This window comes from Leuresthes tenuis, unplaced genomic scaffold (assembly GCF_036924035.1).
Source record: "Leuresthes tenuis unplaced genomic scaffold, fLeuTen1.0.hap1 SCAF_5, whole genome shotgun sequence".
Lineage (NCBI taxonomy): Eukaryota > Metazoa > Chordata > Actinopteri > Atheriniformes > Atherinopsidae > Leuresthes > Leuresthes tenuis.
Genome location: NW_027325359.1, coordinates 4348516 through 4373097, shown reverse-complemented (window position 1 = coordinate 4373097; position 24582 = coordinate 4348516). Strand labels below are relative to the sequence as shown.

General features: G+C 41.3%; 1 protein-coding gene across 1 annotated transcript; it reads right to left on the bottom strand.

Moving 5' to 3' along the window:
- Positions 1 to 4579: 4579 nt before the first annotated feature.
- rassf7a (Ras association domain family member 7a) lies at positions 4580 to 23914 on the bottom strand. The gene is made up of 6 exons (XM_072385529.1): positions 23236 to 23914; positions 10045 to 10237; positions 8351 to 9279; positions 6620 to 6791; positions 6432 to 6539; positions 4580 to 4888 (listed from the first exon to the last, which is right to left on the bottom strand). Exons 2-6 carry the CDS (start codon positions 10145 to 10147, stop codon positions 4857 to 4859), a joined length of 1344 nt encoding a protein of 447 aa, XP_072241630.1. The 5' UTR covers positions 10148 to 10237; positions 23236 to 23914; the 3' UTR covers positions 4580 to 4856.
- Positions 23915 to 24582: the final 668 nt, after the last annotated feature.

Genomic DNA, 24582 nt, shown 5'->3' with positions numbered 1-24582 from the left:
TTACTATAATATTCTTAACATTTTTTCCCATATTTAATCTGGGTTGCTTATAAATACTTGTTTTTATAATCTGATACCATGCTCTATTAGCATACAGTTATTATGTGTAATATTGTGTGCCTGGTCTTAGTGTGAAACTAAAATTTAAAAATGTGTGATGCTAAAATTTAGCATACGGTTCTGTGTACATTACCATAAACACATCGAAGTTAATGTGAATTTAAAATCTGAAAAAAAAATGCTGAATGTGTTTCCTTCTGAAACTGATTTATAGATGATGAATTGAGGAGTGTGTTGCACACCATTAAAAATCTGATCTGATCTTATCTATTATTACATACCTGGCACATTTACTGTAATAGGATTAACCATAAATGAACCATTTCCACGCCTACGTTTTCAATACAGTTGCATTTGTCACCCCCTGCCGGAAAATCCGCATTCGCAAATTCAGCTGTTATATAACACAGTGTGTGACCCCGCTATGTCATGGGGTTATGTGTCTCCTGGGGGTGAATAATCCAGAGTGGTTATGATTGAGGATAACTGATCTAGGCGATAACTAAACTGGGTTGAGGAAAGCCCCAAACCATAATGTGTTTTAATCGAATAAGAAATAAAGAGAGAACGGAAAGAGGTAATTTAAATCAAAGTTTTTCTACACCTTGTGATGTTTCTCAATAAAGAATGTCTGAGCAGATCTAAAATTAAGTGTTATTTGAATAATTGTATAAATCTGCTATATATATATATATATCTATAAATTACAGTGAGTGTTTGTGAATTACAGTGAGTGGGAGCAAAGAGTAAGTCTACACTTTAAATGCATTTGTGTTAAAGCTTTTTCATGTGATTTATATATATATATATATATATTTAAATTGATAGGATGTTATACAATTTGGCAATGATGTCAGGGAGTCCTGAACTCTCACACCGTAAATAATTGAGTGTTCCTCCTACTCCTCCTCCTCCTCATCGTCATCCTCAGATCAGACTGTCATGCAGCATCCTTCGTACGTGCACAGCCACACTCTGCTCATGGCAACACTGTACACAAGTAAGCCGAGTTCAACCACTTCACACTGCAGGGGTCGATGCTTTCACAGTCATACGAGCTTCACGGTCATTTAAAGCAGCTCCAAGGGTAGCTGTCGCGGCACATTGCGTCTATTTAAGGGCAAAGAAAGCTGTAGTGGAAATATGTCTGCAAAAAATGATCGATCAGGGAAGGAAACTGTTAACAGGGTAATGGTTCATTCCTCATGTACGACGTGCAGAACTGAACGCACCCCACCCCAACTACAACTCCCATAACTGAACGAACATGCTGTTCCTGAACATCCCGCCTAACGAAGCCTCCCATATGTCAGTCCGTTGTAATGGGCGGGACCTTCAACGCAGACGCGGCAGTCGATTGGCTAAGCAGGATGCCAATCTCTGTACAATTTGCATAACCAGGTCGGGTTGCAGATACAGGGGAGTGGGCTGGGTAGGGGCAGTGCAAGTGAACTCAACTTCTCCTCGGTATAGGGAACATTATATTCTTAAATGCACCTAACTTTAAAAATGCGTTTAGGTTTTCTTAGAGAGAAAAAGAAGATTTAGATTATATTGGAAGAAAGAGACCTATTAGGGGCAATGAGAGATTTTCCTTACCAAAAAAAATATTCCAAAAGAAAACTTGGGACCGGTAAGTAGCTCCCTTTATCTGTCACTATTCTTTAATATGAATGGTGTAATGAAAATGCCACATCCAGCATCTTCTTGTTCTATAAATGTATCTATAGTTGTCAGATTTGATCATGTAATTATTTGTTATATGGTAACTTTTTCCCCTTATGTTAGACGCATTATAACATGATTATATAGATATACATACATACATTGTGGACAGGAAGTAAGATGTCATTTTAACCACGTAGGTGTCTTCCACAGTGTGGGAACAGTGTAATTTATCCTTTTCGTTTTTGAGTAAATTGTTAGTTTTTTTTTTTTTTTTCAATCGTACAGTTTGATTTAGTCACGTTTAATGACACAGCGTTTGTTTGTCATTTACAGGCTGTGTGCGCTTGAACATTGTCACTAAATTGCCTGAGATCTAAAAGCAGGTAAGCCACTGACTAACGCACATTGTGTCAGTTTCCAGTTCCACTGTGCGTGTGACAGCGGCTAACCTGGTTTTGGGCATACCTCTCACGGTTCGTCTTAGACCAGCCACAGCCGGACCAGACAGACAACTATCTACAAGCAGATCTTGATCATGTTCTGTACACGCTGCTGGGAAAGGCCTGCTCTACATGACTGCCCTCCCAGTGGTCTCCACTTGTACTGAAGCCGACCTCCTACTGTGTTCATTTACCTTATTTAGGACCAGTTGCTCCAAAACAGCTGCCACACCTAATTGCATCAATTGAGGCTGTTTGTGAGTTTTGTTTCAGTTTCTGTTGCACCTGAGTGGTTTGGATGACATTCATGCTCAAGAGTTTGAAGACACTAGGCCTCCACTGGTTCTTGAGGCCCACCAGCAACAACAAAAAAAATCATTTATAGCCAATGAATTTGTCATCAGGAACAAAATGTACGGAGACAATAAGATGATTATGTGTCTGCTACTTTGCATGAAATCATATGTAGTTCATTTCAAACTCATGTTTACCAGCGCAAACCTGATCTCCCAGTGAAAAAGAAATGATTTTACACTATATGCAATGTTTGTAAGTATATAAAGTGATAAGTAAAGTTTCTATTCAAATCAGTTGTGGCATCACCTATATTACTTTCCATGTTTTTATGTAAAACATGTCACTGTAGCATGTGGATGTTTTATATCATCTGAGCGAAAAGAGTCCGTGTGGCACAGAGGAATATAACTGCAGAGCGTGTCAGACTTATTAACTTGTGGTCCCGGTCATCATCGTAATGTGGGACGTGCAGATGCTCACTTTCATCCACAGCACGGAGATTCTTTCCAAGACACCCACTGCCTGTTATAAATACATTATCTATCAGTTCTGCTCCAATAGTGGTCAAATGTTAAACTTTGGATTCCCGTAAAAGGCAGATTTGGATGGATTTCCCGTGAAGTGCTGTTGTGTGATCAAAATAATTCCCTCGGGGCAGCGTTCTGAAAAAAACAATATAATCTGTTATAATAATATTATATATAATATAATAATTTGCCACTATGAAATTGAAGTCTTTTGAGTTTAGATATGACAGCTGCATATTTTTAATTTTTCTTGCAGAATATCTGGAAAAGCCTTTTCTCTTTAGTAATCTTAACTCATGGTAATTGATGTGAATGGTTCTCAAGATTTTCTTTTTTTTTTTTTGAGATCATAAGCAATCACATGATTTGACTCACTCGATCCATGAGAATAAAACAGAAGGAGAAATAAAGAGGGTCAGAGTTTCTTTCATGACAAGAGTGCGTTTGTAGTATTTCTCATGTCCACTGGTAGGCAACATTAACACACCAGGCTTTGGACCTGTCCAGACAGTGGGAACAAAACACGGATTTGAAGCTTATCTAAGCCCTGCAAAGCCAGACAGCTCTAAATCTTCTCAGTATAATCCAATTCTACATAATCAATCATTGTATAAAAACGGGCAGTGTAACGTAGCTCTTAATTCTAACATATTGTCGGAAGTTAACAATGTTGGCATGTTGAAGTTGAAAGGACTGCTTTAAAAGATGGATGTGTGTTTTCAGCTTTCAGTACGCACCTGTTTAGATAGAAAAGCCAAGAAATGTGTGCTTTGATTGGAATTTCACCTGCAGAGTGCCAGCAGATGAGAGTATTTTTAGAAGCCTACAGGGTATCAGTCTGGGGTCAGCCAGAGCACTGGGGAGGCTCACGTCACTCAGTGTGTGACAGCCAGCATATTTACTCTCCAGGGTAAACAAACAGGAAAGGGGTGGGGGACAAAAGTATTGTGCAGAAACTAAGGGATTGTGTATTTGTCCTACACCACGGTGATGTATGATCACAGAAGGCAATCTGTAACAACACAATGAGGTCTTTGGTTTTCAGTATCTTGCAAGAGAGTAAAATAAGCTTAGACTCATACTCACTTCTCCCATCTGATGTCCTCTTGTGGAACAGAAAATACAGCTTGATCATTATACTGACAGCATGAACATTAAAGGAGTCTGCAGAGCACCTCTGCCTTTATTGCCACTTTTTGGGGATGTTGGATCACTAACAGCAGCAGCAGCAGCAGCTGTGATGTCAGGATGTGTGCTCAATTTACCTCTGCATCCACGGATGCAATTTATGAACTTTCAACCAGCCGCCTGTGAAGAGCAGCTTTAAAATGCCCAGAAATCATCCTGTGGCTTCACGCAACGAGAACATGTATATTTCAGTACATATATTCATAATGCATTTCACAAAGGAAGTTCAAGGCACTGTCATTTTGAGCAAGTGTACAGTTGTGAGTTAATTATTTACTGCAGGGCTTTCTGAATGATGTGCACTTCCACTCACAATTATCATATGTAATGATGGTGAAAATTAAAAAAAAAACATGATTCCATAAAAAGGGCTTGGAGAAAATAATCAAACAACAAGAGTTTAACTTAAACACAATATACATTTTATTATATTTAAATACATCGTAATAGTAATAATTTTTATCGGTCAAAAGCTCCCTAATTTATTTTACATTTCATACAGATCTGTTTAAGTGTTTACAGTAGCAAAACTCTGTAAATATATTTGTTTTATGTATGTACAGTATGTATATGGTAACTTAAATGATAAAATTGAAGTGTTAGAAAGAAAGGGTTAAATAAGAGGTGATGGTGACAGAACAGTGAACAACTTTCCCTTGGCCCTGCGGTCCATGTTTTATCTCCATGATGACTCTCGGGATGTCAGGACTGCAAGACACACAAAAATAAGCAGGGATGATCATCCCTTTGTTTCGGAAAAACACTTTTCAGCCAAGAAACAATATGCCAGACCTGGATTAAAAAAGATATTCACATGTGCTTGTGGGTGGGGGGTGGAACACAGGCTGACACAAGACCAGCCACAGACTTTGGGGAGTACGACTGGAGTCTTGTTGTTAGAATAGTATGTTGGCAAAAAGTAGTTTTAAGCAGTTTTTATTACAAGCACTTTCCAAAACAACACACATTTGTATAACCTCTCAAAGAAAACAGCACACTGCAAATGGTTAAGGGACTGCACACATAGACACACACCGTTTTGACCTGTCAGCACAGTATGGAGAAATGATAAGTGCTTTGATATTGTAAATATTAGTGTAAATGGTCTTAATGGTCAATTATGGATAATAGTAACTGAAATGGCTCGACCGATGTAGATTAGGAAGGGGGTAAGTGAGCTGATCTACGTCTAAAGTACAATGAAGCACAATGTAAATGGTGACAGGTCAAATGTCAGGTGTGATGACAGCAAAAGAACCAGACACATCCATCCCAGAGGAAGAAAAGACAGGCATCTTTAAAAACCATGGGCCTGTGGCTCTACTTATGAAATGTATCTGTTTTAATAAGGACCTTGACAAAAATACACTCCCAAAAATAAGTTTTCTATCTGGGAAAAAAGAGAACAGATACATTTCCCTGTAGGCGCACTAGGTCCAAGGCTTCACACAGGAGGAGAATGGGACAGTGCAATACATTTTGCAGAGCCCTACGTGCAAGGCTCTTGCTCTTTGGAATTCAAGCGTCACCAAAGTACAAGGCATTGTACAGATACAAGCCCTCACATAAAAACAGTATCCATACATAAAAGGCAAACCGAACTGACATCAGTCACATATTGTTCCATGTCACAGTAAAAAAAAACAAATGCAATCGGAATTTCGACCACAGTAATTCCCAGTGTGATTGATGTGTCACATCAAGATACAGTGAAGAGCAGCTGTTGCTAGTTTGAATACTGACTTGAGATTGGGAGGGCCACTCTGAATTACAGAGAGGGTGGAATTAGCAGCAAATCCCAAGATGCATTAAAGTAAAACAAAAGCAGCTACGGTTAGTCCAGAAGCAAACAGCGAGAAAGGAGGGGGACGGGGAGTACAGAGAAGAAGAATGGATTAAAAAAATCCCAAATTATCACGGAATAGTGGGACGTGAGAGAGGCAAGATAAAGGGATGATGTGGAAGATTACAGCTGTGAAAAGCTAGGGACAGCAATCAGGAGAGGACAGAGAGGTTGACATAAAAAGAAAAAAAAAAAGTCTTTTGAGCCTTTAAAGGTTGAGCAAAGAGGAGTTGAGAAGTTGAGACCTCCACCATACAGATGCGTCCACTACCCAACACCATAAACAGCTGCAGCCTTAAACCCATTCAAGCTGGGAGAGAAAATATGAGGGCAAGGGGCTCTGGGACCAGGGGGTGTACAGAGCAGGAGAGGAGGCGCAGGAAGCAGCAGGGTCTCACACATACACACCCTCAGGGTTGAGACTGGACACTAGAGGGTTTTGTAGGTTTCGTGGATGTCCCAGAAACTGTTTGGCAGTAGGGCGAGGTGGAGATTCCACAGGAGTTTCACTGCGGCCTGTTAAAAAGACAGACACATCTTTAGAGGACTGGTCTATGGTCTCTAGCAGCAAATGACAACCTGTTTAGTGCCCACACCATTCCTGTAGTCTTCCTGCAGTAAATGAGCCAGTTCAAACTGTTCCAGTTGCTCCTGCAGCTCTGTGCGTGAGTGGGTATGTGCTGGCAGGACGCCTGTCTGTTGAATGAACTGCTGCAGGTTACACTGCCTCAGCTCCTTATTCAACTCCTCCAGCTCCTCCTGTTTGGCCTGAGATGGGAAAAAAAATAACATGAATCATGGAGGAAAACAAAGAACAATTTAGAGCGAGGAGAAATCCGTGTTCATTCACTAATAACTGACACCAAGTTTACCTGTAAGGGGAAGTGGGTGGAGCATGGCCAAATTGGATGGGCTACATGTTTGTTTCCCAGTCGTTCACTCTGTGTTACTTTGATGATTACAAACCACAGCATTGATAATGCTACTGTTTTTTACATTAACCACAAGGTGGCGGCAGTGTCAAAAAGTCTGGTGATGGAGAAAATGGTCGATCAGGTAATTATTAGACCATCTAACCAGGCAACAAAACTGCCACGAGCATTGTTCTGATTCAGCAGCGCAGGGCATACTTATAAATAACCACAAAGTTATTTATTAGTGACAATTATTGATAATGTGAAGTTCGGAACTGTTCCAGTAAAACAATCAACTTAACGGCCACAGCTCTCATGCACACAACACCAGTCAATCTGTCTTCATCGACTATCTATTTGTGCTTGGTCAATGTGTTTGCACACAGGACCGAAATAAGCAGCAGCATGCTAAGACTCTCTTCCACTCTGCTGGCGTGCATGTGTGTGTTTGTATGCGAGTGTGTGGGTTATTGATGATGGCCAGAGGAAGCCCGCTGAGGCAGTTCACACCTGCAGGTCTGCCTCCATTAGCCTGATGACAGGAGCGCTGTGCTCATCACCACCAACACTTAAACGCTCTGCTGGCTGCCTTGACTGACATAGACCCCTTTTCTATGAGCTGAGCTTTATCATACTCTGCCATGCTGCCAGTGTTAACTTTTCATTTACTGAGCATTAAAATTGTTGAGTTCACCACTAGGTTCAGAGGCCCGTAAGGCTGAGTGACTGAAAAGCAGATAAGCTTGTAATTATGTTAAATCAGTTTTGCAGACACTTTTAATTGTGACAAAACATTCAACCTTAGAATTCCATCTTCCACCATACTAACATGCAGGTGGAAAATAATTTCTTTAGGCCTCTGGATGAAACTAAGTCCATCAAAAGCATACCAAAGTACAGGATTTCATGTGGGTTATAGGGAAGCTTGAGTTTCACTTTAAACTGGGTTAGGCTTTTATTGAGACACCCACATCTGCGACAACCAGTGAAAGTAAACAAAACAATCTAAGTAAATCCAATAAAATGAGTTTTTGTTGTACAGTACAGTATGCATATGTATGTCAGTGTAATGTAAACTCCATTAGTAACCACGTATTCAGACAATGCAATGCATACATAGTGATACCTGCCAAACTGGTTTAGCTTGACTATTAATAAAACATTTCCCTGCATGTTAGGATTTGAGTATACAGAATTCATGACAAATGATAATGAACTAGGTTTAATTCAGAATTCATTTTTCTGTTGTTGAGTGTCTCTGTAATGTTGTTTGTCTGCTGCATTATGCAGGTAGGAGAGGGAATGAGTTTACAGTAATGAAAAAAAGGGTCTACACTGCATCCCTCAAATGACACTTCAGGGGCTGATTTGGATTTACAGCCCTTTTTCCAGAACCATGACCTCTCTCCTTACCTGCAGCAGAGACTCTGCCTTCCCCAGAGCTTTATCAGTCTCAGATAGCTGCTCCTTCAGTTCTGTACCGTGCCTCTCTTGGCTCCATAGCTCTGCTTTCACAGCATCAAGCGACTCCTCAGGCATGTTGGCCTTGCTCTCTGCCTGGCTCTCCCGCTGGATCTCTTGCTCCAGCTGAGCAGAGCGAACTGAGAACTCATGGAGCCGCCGTCCACAGTCGTCTAGCTTGGCATGGAGCTCCCCCAGCTTCCTCCTCATTCCCCGCTCCCTCTCCACCTCTGCTTGAAGTTCTTCCTCCCAGAACTGCTCGTGAGTGAGCTCAGCCTGGTTCCTTCGCATTAATTGCTCCAAAGCGTCCATCTCTTCTTGCAAACGAACATCAGAGACTGGTGAGGGACATGGAGATGGGGAGGAACGCTCCCAGGTGTGGGGCTCCCTCTCTAAGGCTACTAGCTGGGTTTCAATGGCCTTCAGTCTCTCCTGTTGCTGAAGAACCTTTCTAAAAACTTCCTCTTTGGAAAGGCCTATTGGCAGTGAGGGAGAAATGGATGGCACATGAGGAGATCCAGGGCCAGGTGAAGGGGATGGGGAGGCCCTTTGCTCTGGAGAGTCTCGAGGAGACCTCTTAAACTGTTTGGCCTTGGTTTTAGGGGAGGTGGATGGCCCCAAGTTAAAGGTCAGGGCTTTTTTAGGTTGGTTACGTTTCAGAGTCTCTGGCTCAGGATGCTTGGGCAGCGGAAGAGGAGTTGATCTTTCTTGTTTTGAACTAGGTCCATCACTGCTGCTAGGGCCAGTACGGCGCAGGAAAAATTGAACTTCACTGCCGTGTTGGCCTAACTTTGCCAGAGATTCTAGAGGCTTCTCGGTAGCCAGCAGCTGCCTTTCTGTGTCCCTCAGACGCTGGATAAGAACATAACGGCCTGTTTGACCTGGAACACAAAAATACACAATAAAGAAGAACTCAAAACATGTTCAATAACATCACACACTACCTTGGGTAATATGTCACTATATTAAATGGAAAAGTTTCATGGATCTCCTTATATTTCTCAAAAAATTTACTGTAAGTAAGTCCAGTCTGTTGTAGAGATATTTGTGAAAGGTCATTTCTCCATAACTGTTACAATGGATCTAAATCCACACCGATACTACAACTGATGTTAAGCAGATTCCATCAGAAGCATTATTATGATGCTGACTCCTCTAAATCTCTTCCACTGAAGACTGGAAGAAAAGGTAGTTGTGTTAGGCTTGCACAACAAGTGAAAACATTCAGATAAACTGAAGTTTCCACAAGGACCTCGAAATTAGGACAAACCCTCCCTAATGACTTGGCAGGCAGCTCACTCATGGAAGGAGGAGAGTGCTAAATCTGGAGTTATGTTGTTCAAAGCTGCTGCGGTGTGGCTTGAATGAAACCGGAGGATACAAGGACGAAGAGCCAGCTGAAATCCAGGCTGACCCACGGACTATATAGCAAAGTACTCCATTTGGGTCAGTGGAGAATGAAAAGATAGTGAAGATCTCTGCAACCTTGCCTTGCGTTAGTGCACGTGTTTGAATTCCAATCTAATCTTATCAGTTATAGCTTCCAGATAAACTTTAATACAGAGAGAAAAATGTGCAAAATAAATGACAGCTGCTAGGCTTGAATTCCAAGCATAAAAACTGATTTCAAAGACTGAAATTCTTACCAATGGCCTGTGCCAGAGCAATGACAACATCCTGGCAGGACGTTTCCTCAGACAGGCCGCACACCACCCGTACCACTCCATCCACCCACACTTTGAGCTCCATCTGGGATCGAGCAGGACGAGGCGAGAGGTAAGATGGTCCTTTAAACAGATCAGCTCAGCTTGGCTCGACAGCTTACTGCTGCATGACCCTCTGAGAAAAAGATGAACAGCAGAGACAGAGATGAAAGGTGTGTTAATGGGATTGATTAATCCAGATTTTATATCCTGATTAGAGGGCTTTTAAAGCAAAGGCACATAAAAAGAAAAAAATAGCATAGAAAAAGGTTTAACTCAACATATGACACAATTTGTTGATAACCTAAACAAAATACACTGAAAGCTGTCATGTACTGAAAAACCTCACATGCCAGTCATAGTACTGAAATATTAGTTTAACACCAAACAGTACTGACGTTAAATATGTGTCGTGGTCAGTGAGAGCATTCAACGGGTTGACGAGCAGCCAACCAGTAGAGCATTTTAGCATTTTTAGAAGTTCCAAGTGGTCATTTAAGAGCCCAGCAGTATCTTGTAGACTTGTGAGCATAAATGCCAATCTGTAACCCAATTAAACGCTCCGCTGCTCTCCTTCAAAGCAGTTATGATAGCTTATTGCCGAAGGGAGCCGACAGGGAAAGCAGAGCAAGTCAAGAGTGTCTTGTGTTTGTGGGAGCAGAAACACAGAAAGAGTAGGAGAGGCAGAAGAAGTGTGTTTATGTGTGTTTAGTTTGACCGACCTCAGAAGGAGCAAAACTGCTCCTGTCTAATTTCACAGAGCTAAATAGAAGGTTTATCCAAAAGAAATATCATTATTCCTGCCCCACACTTCTGCGTGTACATTTAGTGATGAACGTCAAAACAAGGTTATAAATCACTGTAGTGCAAAGAAGTAGGTGAAATGCTGCAGGCAGTTGTAGACTTATCTCTTAAACTTGGCACAGTAAATGAAATTTTGTAGCTCAGGTGCCTAAAAGACAACTCTTCATCCAGTCAGACAGATGGTGTTCTCTTTTTGTCTGTCTCTCTGCCTCTCAATGGGAAGCGTTTCACTCGGAGCCCCACCATTATCTTTCCCCTCATTCAGAGCATGGATTTGCTCCACTAGCTGCCTATTGAGAACAGCTTTGGAGGAATGCACTGACTTCATCTTCCAGCCGGAAGAATTCCTGTCTTTCTTAACAAAGCCCTAACCCCACCCCCCTTTGCTGCTGACCTTGTTGCCCTGCGGCACCATTACTTCTCTGCTGTTTAGATGCCAAACACAAACTCTGCTGGGGAGCAATAGACTATCTGATGTGGCAACAACATCACATAGAACATCTCGGTATGAAACGACATACAGAGAGGATGACGGCATAGCTGAAAGATTGAAGCCGTAGATTGAGATTACAGGAAACAAGCAGGACGTTGTTATGGATGATCGCATGTGGCAGGAATTCTTTCGAGTGATCCAAGCAAAGTGATTCAATCTATAAAAAAGGAGTGCTTATCAAAATCAGAACCCAGAAATTTCAAAACTGTAGTGTAGTCAATATTGTTCTTTAAGAGAGTACAGATTGTGCTGTGTTGCAATACATAATTAAGCCCAACAAGATGAGTTACAGAGTGAGTGTAGGCAATCATTCACAATAACTGTGAGGCTGTTTTATATATATAAAAAAAAAAAACACGTGAACAGGAAGAAACCTTTTAAGATTTAAGAATACTTGTGCAGTGGAATGTGATGTGACAGGCCTGAACAGAACTTCCTCTTCACAAAAAGCATTTCTATATCAAGGAACAACCTGTCTGACATTTTTATGTCAAAAACATGACGTGTATAGAGAAAGAAAATCTACAAAACTGAATGCTATGTAATTCACAACAAATGTGCAGACATTGCATAACCTGACAATATCTACATATCAGTCAGTTTCATGTTCCATGACATGAAGTGAGAAGCCTAACATGCAGCATCTTCCAGCTCTCCCATGATGCTTAACTCTTGTACCTCTGGCTAATGAAATGTGATAATCTGCACTAACAGGAAACAAACGGGGCTGTGAGTCTCAGGTTGCTGTCTGTTCTTTTTGTCACAGGCACAACAACACTGAGAACCAGACATCCGCCTGCCTGGCTCAGCTCATTTTCTAAGCACAGCTCCAGAGTCTTGTGTCAATTCTCAAGGTGGACAGAAAGGCACCTCAATACTGCTTGCAAATAATAAAATGTTTAAATCAATTTTTTTCATGTCACCCAAGTATACCAGATATGGTTTTGTTCCATTTAATGTCGAGATATGAACAAACACAGACTGCAGATTGCACATGCCCAGTCATTACACGGACAAGGTCAATGTAATCCAAACCATAAAAAGTTATTCAAAACTCATACTGGAATGTGACCCACATGATAACGCTTTACACCTCCAACAACCATCCTTTAACCAAAGGTCAGCCCTACCTTACCACCCACAAAGAAGAGAAAACATCCAAAACCCACCTCCACTCTCACCCATGCCCCACCCATTCAAATAACATTGGATCCAGTTTCAGGAGAAACTCTGACCTCGGGCTTGTCACGTTTTCTGAAAGGGAAGAAATAAATAAACTGCACTATCACTTTACAGGTAATTAGCTGAACTGAAAAGAGTCAGAAAATCTCCCTCTCCAAACAATTCCCTTTCTTAGACAAAAACAAGAGAAAAAAACCTGAGGCGCTTGTCTGCTGAACAGAAAACAGAAGACAGACAACTCATGCTGTCTGATGAAAGGAAGAGAAAAAAGACAAGGACGACAGGACTGAGCAAATGAAAGAGGCAGAGAATTAAAAAAATGCTGACAGATAAAAAGAAGGAAAGAGTGATAGAGAAAAGAGGATTGATAGGAACAATGTGCAAGTCCCTCCCTCCCCTCTCATCATCACTCATCTCTTTTTCTAACTTGCTTTTCGTCTCTCATCACTCATCACTATGACTGTCTGTCTCCCTTCAACAACAGGCCCCCAGTTCCTCGGCAAATTCGACTGAACGCAGAGGTGGTTAACACCAGCCCTGCAGACATGATTCAGCTTGTCTGAGTGAGCAACAGTGTTGAGCTGTGAATTGATGGGCCTCCGTGGACCAGCTCAAAACCAAGAAGCTTCCATAGGAAGCTATTTACTTGAAATATATGTCATGATAATCAACACGAGGATCTAGTTCAGACAAAGATCTGCTGGGAAATATATACGAGAATCATCTCACTAAGAGTCTTATGCACATCACAAAGTAGCTGGACGTACATACCCTCAATTTCCCTTCTGAAGGTTCTTCTCTGTTAGTCATAAACAATATTGGGAAACATGCTAGGTTATTAATGTGTTGCAGCTACTCAGTGCCTGAGGCTACATGAGCAGCCTAGTTACTGGGTGTGTGAAGTGTGTGTGCACAGGAAGAACCACACACTTTGTCATGCTAGTGCAATGGTCAAAGGTTGGGCATGCATGGAAGTTTGTCATTTAGACCTATCTTTACGAGAGGCTGCCCCAACGTTTACCCATTCCAGCGATTACTGTGCTATCTGCAGCAACAGAACTGAGAGGAACAATGGCAAGAGTAAAGGTCAGAGTGTGCATCACATACTGCCTCAGACCTCAGCATTAGATGGAGACAAAAAACACAACAAGTGCAGACAAACAGCTATACCTATCTGTATCTGCAGAAATAAAATAAAGCCTTATCTTAGTCTGATTTAGGTGCATCAAATAGGACAGATATTGATGTTAAAGGACAATGAACAGTGCTGGGGGAAGCTATGCCCTCAGTGCCACTCTGTTCCAGGTTGGCAGAGACAAATGCTTAAAGAGCCAGTAACACGCTGGCACCAAGAAGCATGCCCTCATCTGTACAGCACAGACGTTATTGTTGCTCTGGTTCAACACTCAGCAGACAGCGTTGTGTCTTTTGTGGCTTCTGGCATCACTGAGCTGACTGCCACAGCAGCTTTTACAGCCAGTCTGGTGTGTCCACATGTTACCACTGACAAAACTAGCGAAAGGGAAACCAGACACCTTCTTTTGTCCAGCCTCGCTTCTGTCTTTATTGTCTTTATTTTACCTCCTCCTCCTTTGTCCTAAAGTGTTTCCATCTACCAAACAAGTATATTCGTATGTGTTCAAAGACACAAGACAGCACAAGAATAAAGTAAAATAAAATCTCTTAACATGTCAGCAGTTGTCTACAGAGCAAAGATTATTTTCAATGATAGAAAAGTGGTCCTTTCAGGAACTGGATCTTTGTAGAAATTTTTGTGAGAAATAAAGATTTCTCATAAACTATTGCAGCTTGCACATCAGCTACGGAACAGATACATACACATACAACTTAAATGGATATATATTTAATGAATCTCTTTCTGTGTTGAAACTGATTCGGGTATTGATTATGAAAACAATTTCATTTTAAACAGAGGCACCCTGTTAATGCTAGAAAAAGCTGGATCAAAAGAAAAAGAAGATAATGATCAACAGTAAACAGGCTTTTGAAGTCAGAATCCCGTGCTTTTGAAAGTTTCCCTACATTGGCTTTTCAAATTGTGATTGTTACTTTTAAATTTCTCATTCCCTTTTCATATATTAGTACCGGTTTTAAACATCTCATTATAAAAGCTCAGGAGTCCTCCAGAAAGCAAAAGTTGCCTCTAGGACTGAACTGTGCTATTTCCTTTGCAAAACATTCTTTGCAATGCAGAAGCAACTTAGTCCGAGGGTGCAGTAAGAAAACATTTGGGGAGAGAATGTACATTACAGTGACATATCACTTCATTGATTAAAGATTGGAATATTTTTCCAAATCTCTCTAAAATGATGCTTTCAATTTCTCTGGGATTTTTGGGGAACTTTAAACGCACCATAACTGCCATGGAGAGGACATCACCAGCAAAGTTCCAGCGCCTGCAGGCAAAAAGCAGGGCAAGGTCCGCTGGGCATGTGGGGAAACTAGATATAAGATCTGAGGGCTTCTATTGGGCGACATTAAAATTTAATAACTTTCCATGGCAGGGCCAGGCTGCAGCACGCTCTCCAGATACACTAGTTGTTAATTGGACAGAACGGTTGCCTGGTTGTCTGCTAACAGAGCTTCACTGAAGCTTCAGCACACCTGATGAATAATGCATTATTTCACAGCACATTAATTTGGCAAATATTTCTCGGAACAAAGTCCAAATGCTCGTTACCAACTAGCTCTTTGAAAATGTCCCCCGTCCGCCTGTGTCTCTACTCTATTGACATGCTAATGAGTCAGCATGAAGGAATCAGAAACAGCACTAATAAGCTTTAGTCATCATACTTGCATACACGGATCTGTTGCTGCAGCCCTCAGCCTTCTCCATTGTAATGATTTGCTCGTCCAACTGTGAAATTTCAATGAAAGGATCAGAGCTTCATTAATACAGGGGGCACCTTTGCTTGCAAATCAAGGGAAAATATGGACAGCAATACCTTGCATTAACAGTCAGACTAGCTACTAGTTGAAATCAACCAAATCCGAATCAGCCACATGCTTGTGGTTATTCACTCTTTTATCTATTAAATGTGGATATTTTATATGTATGCACAATTTGTTTCATGGCTGTGCATGCAACCGATGGTAGATGAGAGTTTAAAATTAAAGAGAATTTATCCAGCTGAACTGAAGCAGACCATGACCTGGCCATCGGTGTCTGACCATCACCTGTGGCTGTGACTGCAGCTACAGTCAAACCTTTGAGAAGCAGCATTTAGTGTTAAATCCCAGTCATCATGATTCAGCAGCAGTACTTGCACAGACAAATGTGAACTCACCTGGCACCACAAAAGAGAAGGAAAGGGAGAAGATGTGATGGATAGAGACTTTGTTTAAATTTTGATTCTTGAAAGCACTCAGAAAGTATGTTTTGTTTTTATTATTACACTTCTAAAGCTACTCAGCACACTTTGGAATTTCATTGAAAGAGGATAAGATTCACTGAGCATGTGGCCACAAGAGTTTACACAACCCTTGCCACAATAAGACGCCACTACATTATTCATCTTGCCAAGTGAAAAACTCACACTCGGTTTGACTTGGATCATTCATTTCAACCCCGGAAACCGAGCAGAGGGGACTACATTAGAGGCGAGGAATTTGTTTGCCCTCACTCACGGATCCACCCACAGACCCACCAACTACTGGTGAGATTGGTAATAAAGGAGTGCCTACAGCTCATAGAACGTCGGCAGAGCCTGGCTCAGGATGAGTGGTTTGGCTGCCCGCAGGAGTATGTATTGCTGGGACAAGCCACAGAGGACGGCTCTAAGATTGCTGATGGGCACCCACGTGTAATTATATACTCTCCAATCTGACTCAGCACTGCTTATGAGGGAAGGAAGACATCACTCCGTTCCCAGCCAATCTCATACACCACACACACTCATAAAGGTTATGCAGAGAGATGCATATGTAAACAGTGTACAAACAAATAGGGAGATGTTCAGTTAGTCATGGCCAAAATCATATGTTACATGGGTGTAAGTACAGTCAGCAAACCGTCTGACTCAAACTAAATGATAATGATTAATTTTGGACGATTCGGTATGTAGCCGTAAAAGTGATACCCCTGGTTTAAATTATGCAATATACACTGCACATTAGTGGAAAATGTGCAGTCTTAAAAGGATCTACCAACGTTATTTATAGTTTCTTTTTTCAAGTGTCTATGTCAGCGATTCACTTTGACTTCCTGCATGCATGCATGTCATTGAGGAGTCGAGACTACCTTGGCCTCCAATGTCACAGGTTTGAAGTTGTACTCATTAGCAATTTAAAAGTCACTCCAAAGTCTGCTCATTCATAAATGATTAATTCCTGAATTCTTGAGTTCCTATCTAAAATAAGGAAATGGAACAGACCGAATAAGATTTATGAGGACCAAAGCCAGGCAGTCTACAACAATCAAGGTTGACTTGCCAACACAAGACAGAGAATTTACTATCAGCAGCTTCTCTGCATGTGTAACAGCTGTTACACATTTCTGTGTTTATGGGACTTACATCGATTTTCTTCAACATTATTATAAACTGTTTTGCACAAAAAGGCTGTGCACATTGAATGCACAAATGGCAACACATAAGGCCTGCAGATAAAGACATTATGTGGAGGATCGTAACTAAGCCTAATGAATTCCATCAGACAGGGAAACTTGACTTTTTCCTAACTTTAAAAAATGTATGCAGTCCCCGACTGAGACTATTTTGACTTTAATCCTATGTAATATTCTATATAATCTATTATGCAATACACACTTACCAATCCCTATCCTCTCTAGGGGATTTTTGTCATTCACTTCACCCAAGGAAAAAAAACCCCATCAGCCTAGACAACAAAGTCTCACAGCTGCATCATCTACACACACCAGTCTGCCACATCATGTGCCACAGAGATACACCAGAGACCTTGTGTGCGTCTTAGGTAAAAAAGTAAATTTAGGACGGAACAGGTGCACATTCTTGTGCAGGGTGGACATGGTAATATTACAACAGAAACACAGCATGCACAGACCTCTCTGTTACGTGAATGTTTTTACAGATGAAAGTGAGGATTCCGCTCTGTTTCCTCCCAAGACATCAATCTGCTGTCATGACCATTACACGGACAATTCACAAACGACCACTGGGGCTAATGCAGTCCATCTGCTGCTGGTTTTGATTAGATTCGACTTTCAAACGGAATGTTAGAGCACCAGAACATTACAATCTTTGAAAAGCTGCGAGAAAGTTAAAGAGACAGCCATCAGCTGTACAGGTCTGTTTCTTTGGTATGTAAAACATCTCTCCTCACACCTTTCCAATATTTACCTAGGGAGTTCCAACACACCTGGGTCTTAAAGAGAGATATACAGCCATGGACTGAGAGTTAGTATTTATGTGTACCTTCATGTAACCTGCCACAACAGGACCATGTAACAAATCTTACTAAACACTGATAAGATCTGCCATTTTGTTGGCATAAACATGCTTCATTCGAAAAAAATGCTACTTGTGTGCAGAGATAAGGACTCCAGGAGCATTTAGCAGATAAGCACTCTGGTATTTACAATGTGTCCTGAAACTACAAGCACATATCACTTATATCATGCTGTAAACTATTATTCTTAATAAACTACTTTGAACTCAAACATGCAGTTAAATTATAACAGAGATTGAGGTAGATCTAACGGGCTCATTAATGCCAAATAAAGTGAGAGAAAAAAGGGTATCTTTACAGTGTACAAATACTACCAGACTGGGCATGTTTTCCCAACAGGCATAAAAGAGATGGTCTGTGCTTTTATTTGATCAAGCACAGAAAGAGAAAGAAGATAAAGACCAATTAGATACCCCAAACAAACAAGAAAAAGTTTTGTTGTGGGTTATGTAGTGTTTTGGGAAGAGGATGAGCCTTTGTCATGGATGTTGTAGAAACAACTTAAGGTGTAGCTAGAGTTGAAAATGTCCATCCTGGTGTACTTATGACATCCTGAAGGTTTTTCCTTTTGATGTAAGACGCCAAATGTTGTTACAAGCAGTCACATGACAGGCTCGCTGAAATAAATGCAAACTTCTGAGGCTTTGGATTTCACTTTAAAAAAAATCTGAATCAGTAAACGAGAAACAGTAAATAACAAAAGAGAATATGTGAACAAGATTCCAAGCCAGACCAAACATGGAGCAAACTTTCAGAACTTGACAGTTTCTGACACTACAGCTACCCTGCTGTAACAGTGCTAATTTAAAACACAAAGTAATAGGTGGCATGTTTGTGCTGTATGTGGATCACAAGGCCTGGGTGGGCCTCTCAATAGGTCTGATTTATAGTTTGATGGGTGGGTGTCATGCATGTCTCTCTCTCCCTGTCATTACTCTGAGAAGCAGTAACGATCATGCCTATCAGAGCAGTGTTGTTGGAGGATGAGCAGACTGTCGAGCTGACTAAGGAGAAGACAAGGAGGCTGGGGGCCGATTTATAGGACTCTTGGAGCACTTTTGGACTAAGATAGGATATCTGTGTGAGATGCCCCTTCACTTCTAGAAAGCTGCCTTTCACATCTCTCCCACATGATCACCAGGGCAATCCTTGGCATGGAGACACGAATGTATACACAGGTGGATGTGGTTGCTGAGTTTACATTTGAGAGCTATGTTGGCAATCCCTAGGAATGACAAAGAGTCATACCAGGAGGAGGAAACTAGACAACAGACCACAAAGACAAGTGTTTTTTTGAAGAGACACTTTTCAGCTGTAGGCAGACAGACACAAACTGAGATGTTTTATAATGAATCTGCTCAAGTTTTTCAAGGTTTTCCACAGGGAACGTAGAGAAGCTGCTCTTGGAAAAGGGCCCAGGTCTGAGTTAATCACAGCTTTTAAAACCACAAAGAAGAGGGTAATCTGACACTGAGAATATGACTTATCTGTTTATCTCAATGGATGAAAAACAGTGTCCGCTTTGGTCTCTTTGTGTTCGGGAGCATGGTAGTCTAAACTGTACATGTGAGAAAGTTTCACCAATGAAAGACATGTGTGTGTGTGTCACCAGGTGTTTCAAAACCTACAGTTCATGCTGAGAGGTTCATGCTTCCCTGTAATTTATACATTATATGATGCTTTTTAAAAGAATTTGAAGTTAATCCTGTAACAGACCAAAAGTTTACAAAGATAGACCAAGGATAACCTTAAAATGATTTTGGAACCTTTTTTTTTCAAAGTAATGTCGACATATTTTTGCTGTGCAATACTTAGATGTGCATTTCAAACACACACATGCATGTATTCATGCTCATCAATTTGCATGTATGTACCAGGAGCTGCCATGTTAGAAGGAGTATTTGCTTGACTTTCTTGTAATCTGCTTCATCAAAGACATCTACTTCCAATAAGCCTTTCAGCATGATCCACCTGCCTGTCATCTCTTCTACATGTTGATTTATGTCTCTGCACCCTTAGTCAGACATCTTCCTTTTCTTGCTGGCGTCTTGACACCCCCCCCCCCCCCCTCCTCCCCCCCCTCCTGGCCCTGTCCAGGTCCCTTGACTGAGGCGCCATGTTATTTACTGCCCAGAGAGCTCTGTGTGCAGAGAGTCAACACAGCATGGCTGGATGAGCTGCTCGCTAACACGCACACATCCACAGATGCATGCACATAGTCACATGAGCATCCCTGGGGGTCAGAGATGTTTACCACGCAACAATCACTATATGTGGCAGAATTAAAAGCCATGGAGAGAGGGACAAACAGTCAAAGAAGTTCAAAACCACAATGGCAAAAACCTGCTACTGGTCACAAACAGTCGCAACACAACAGTAAATGTGAGGCACCATCAAAGGCCACAGGAAGTTCACCCTGACAGAATATGACGGCATTCAGTCAGGTGAACTTTCCGGTTAACTGGGTTTACTTGAAAATATATCCTCAGGTGGACTACGCTCTGCTAACAATTCTGAGAGTAGGTGGATTGATGGAGCCTCTGACCTGCAGATTTTGGATGAATGAAGAGAGATTCAGGCTATAGATATATGTGCTGCTCAATGACCTTAAATCATTTCAACATTATTCCCTCAAAAAGGACGGCTACAGACAAAAACAAACAATGGCAAGCAGCTGCCAACAAACCTTTACCATAGGGATATAGCATTCAAACTTTTAGCTGGGATCAAAAGACCTCTAAACTTGTTATTGGTTGGTCTACAAGTTTCTGTGGAGTTTTACAATACACAAAAAAGATGCTGCGTTTTTAGGTGTAAGTTGAGATTTAAAAACGGAACCGCAGTGAAATTCCTTCTGCAAATCCCCTCCTTCCTCTCAGTAATTATAGATTCTCAGCTGACAAACTGCAGGTCTGTTGTGTTTGTCTTTGCCTCCTCAGATAAAACAGGTGAAGAAAAGCATGTGTGTGCTGGGCTGTTTGCCAGTCTCTTACTGGTTTTTCTAGCTAAATACATAATACCTCTCAACAACATGAACACTAAAAAAGATGCGGAAAGAAAGCTGTTGCTTTAAAAAAAAAAAAAAAAAACCAACAAAGTTAAGAAACTGGAAAATGTATTCTTTGCATCCCCGAAAGCTTGTCACTTCAGACGAGAGGCTTCTCATACGATAGTCATGTGAGACGCTTCTCCACATGAGATCATCTGCGACAAAGTTTGCCATTGCAAACTTGGTGAGGATGATTTATTCAAAAGAGAACCGATGATTTGATGAATTGAAAACTTGGAAAAGCTGAGGGAGTCGGGTGTGAGGGATGTGAATGTGATGCAAGGAAGACTGAATCAATCTTTTATCACTGCAGTGTGCTTTCATCCCTAATGGATCTGACATGAGCAGAGCACGGCACTGCCTTCCGTCACATTGCACAAGCTGGGGAAGGACGCATGGGAAGAATGAAGGAGCAAGGGAGGTAAATACTGCAACACATGAGAGAGAAAGATGTTTGAAACCACCTTTCCAAAAATAATAACAACCCCCAAACAAGCAAATATATGACTTCTCCAAGAGTCTGTCATAGCGTTTCCAATTACTGCTGGCCCTGAGAGCATCTGCAGGAGTAAGAAATCACTACTGATAAGAAACTGCAAGAAATTAAGTCACTTCGCAGCATGAAGAATGACTCAGAAAGTTCCCATCAAGAATCCCAAGAGATATCTTGCTTAGCTCGGGCTGACTTGCTTTCCTTGCCAAGCAAGCTGAGTGATAGGCAGACACATTGATAGAGACACAGACAGACTATTCTAGAGGAGGAGTGGAGTCCATCTGTGTATTCGAGCAGTGGAAGAGCAGTAAAAATAACATTGTAGAGAACAAGGCACAAGCACTCTCAGAGGACACTCGGCTCTCTAAGTGTTAAACAGACTCATTCGCGTCATAGAACATAAGAAATATCTTAGCGGTGGAGGAGACATGAAGGAGACCAGAAACAATACAACTAAGTTGAAAGTTTTATCACGTATTCAATCTACAGGCAACTTCTTTATTTTGTTTATTATTGCCCCGTTACTTCCCGCTTTAGGTTTAATATTCATGGTGCTTAAAAAAAATGGGAATTTAGTAGCATCATCATGTCTCCGCTCTGTCTATCAAAGAGGACAAGAAACATTACCTTACTGAGCCCATAAAATATACTACATTCGATAGCTATAGTAACTTCTGGTATAAAAACGTCAGCTGGGACTGATAAATTAAAAAAAAAAAAGCTCACTGACCGCATGTACATGTGAATGAAATAACAACAACAGAGAAGTAATTACATGGGCTAACTAATGTATAAATGACGTGAACGCAATGGCATGCCTGTGCTGTTCCTCCTCTTACAACCATTTATTATGCTGGCATTATCACTCTGGAAACAAGGTAACTAAGCAAAACACAAGGAGATAACACGGGAGGTATATTTGTTTAACTCCTACAGTCAGTCAGAGAAAAGAAAATAATCACCTCCTATAGTGGGGGGTTTCCAATCAATGGCCCAGATTGGATACCAAATACAACCTGCTAATGAGCTCCAATTTCTGACACATGCAAGGAATTTACTAATAAAATGCTAGCCATGCATAATGATTAGTCAGAGTTTAAGGCTGGTTGCCTTAAAGTGATTTGGTGCATTGGATTAGCGTGGTGTTGGCATTTGAGATGTGTAGCACGCTAACAGTTAAATGCTGCAGGAACATGCAGCTGAACTCTGCCCATGTCCTTTGTAAATTAATATTTAAGCCTACACTGGCAAAAGGAGCAGGCTATTTCAGGGGGAGACCCTCTGGCCCTTTCAAAGTTCTAACATAGCAAATGTTTGCACACAAAAAAATCCACACTCACATAGGCATAACCTCAAATACAAAAAAAAAGTTTTGAGTTCAAACAGGTTTGAGTTCTTTTGTTGCACAAAAGAGTACGTTGGTGACGGGTCTAGCTTCAACAGGTACAAAGACACAGTTTAACTATGCAAAGACATGGCATAACGTTATTTTTTCTCTGACTAGCACCCAAGATATGCGGTAAGTCTGACTTTTTAATATTAATGTCTGCTGAAACACAGCAAAGCCACATTCAAGTCAGCTGCGATCAGAGAAACTTCTTGACAAAAAGATCCAAATGGTTAAGGATTCACACATTCAATCTCCAAAGTATCTTTCACACTCACCAATAAAGAGGATCCTTTCCTTCTTTTCAGTGGTTTAAATTTCCTGTGTCTCCTTCCTTCTATCTCAGTCGGGGAATCCTTCACTTCTCTCAGGGCAGTAGAGCCGGTTGTGTGGCTGGTGTATGAAGCACTCTGCGAGTGTTTGTGTGTGTGTGAGAAGCGTGTGAGTCCAGCGGAGGTCAGAGGCAGTCAGTTGTGCTCATGAAAAGATTTAAAGGGTGTCACGACTTCTCATCTGCTCTGTCCTGCTGCTGTTTGTCGTGGCTGTCTCAGGAATTCACTTCTACTGGGTGTCCTCACCACGGGCAAGATCTGACAGACTGTTAGAGTGCTAGCTGTGCGTCTGCACCGCTCCTCCCTCTCTGTCTCTCTCACCCACACAGAAACACACCCTCCCAGTCACTCTTCTCTGTCTCTCTTTCTCCCCACCCTTTCTTGGTGTGCTGACAGATCAGATACCTCCCCCTTTCAGGTGGTTGAAAGCAGGTTTTCTGCTTTTTCATTCTCTCTCAGTATCAGTTTCTCAGCTAGCATTCTACAAACTACAACAAATGTATAAGAACGGTATAAACTCAGACCTTTTTTGCATTTACGCATATTTACAGATCTGTCTCTACTGTTTGTATGGTCCATAACCTGAGGCATCACATATCCAAGCTCTGGCTTCCAGGTACACGAACAGCTGATTACACAAATGAGTCTGTCAGGTGATTCTCTTCCTTTTCCTGGAATGAGGTCATAGTCCGACAGACCAGGTGCAACTGGAGAGAGAGTGTGTGTGTGTGTGTGTGTAAGTATCCGCTTTTGAATTAGACAACGCCCTCAAAGAAAATGGGACAGTAAAGAAACTTACACCTGACCACTCCAGTCCAGAAAGCAACACATCTACACAACAAAAACCTAATGAATATCAATTAAAAAGACAGAAACTGTTCAACATTCATCTATGAAACATTCCTGAACTGTGCTTCTGTGCCCACTGCCCCCTCCCACACACAAACACATACAGAGAGCCGAGACATGCGTGACCAATGGGCCATGCAGATTGTGTGGGAGCCCCTCAGCATGAGTCAGGCCCTGCTCTTTATTAACATCTCTCCTGTCTCTATTCCCAGACCTCCTTCGATCATCAATATAAACCACTAAACACTGGTCGGACATGGTAAGAAGTAGCTATCTTGAAAGTTAAAACCTCCTCGTTAACAAAGAAGCCTGTAAACTATATAACTACGCAACTCAAACTGATTAAAAGAAAAAAATACTTTGGATAAAAATATACTGTACCTTAAAAGCTTGGAGTTAAAAGCCGTACAGATACGAGTAACAAAGTTCCTATGGTCTTTATTT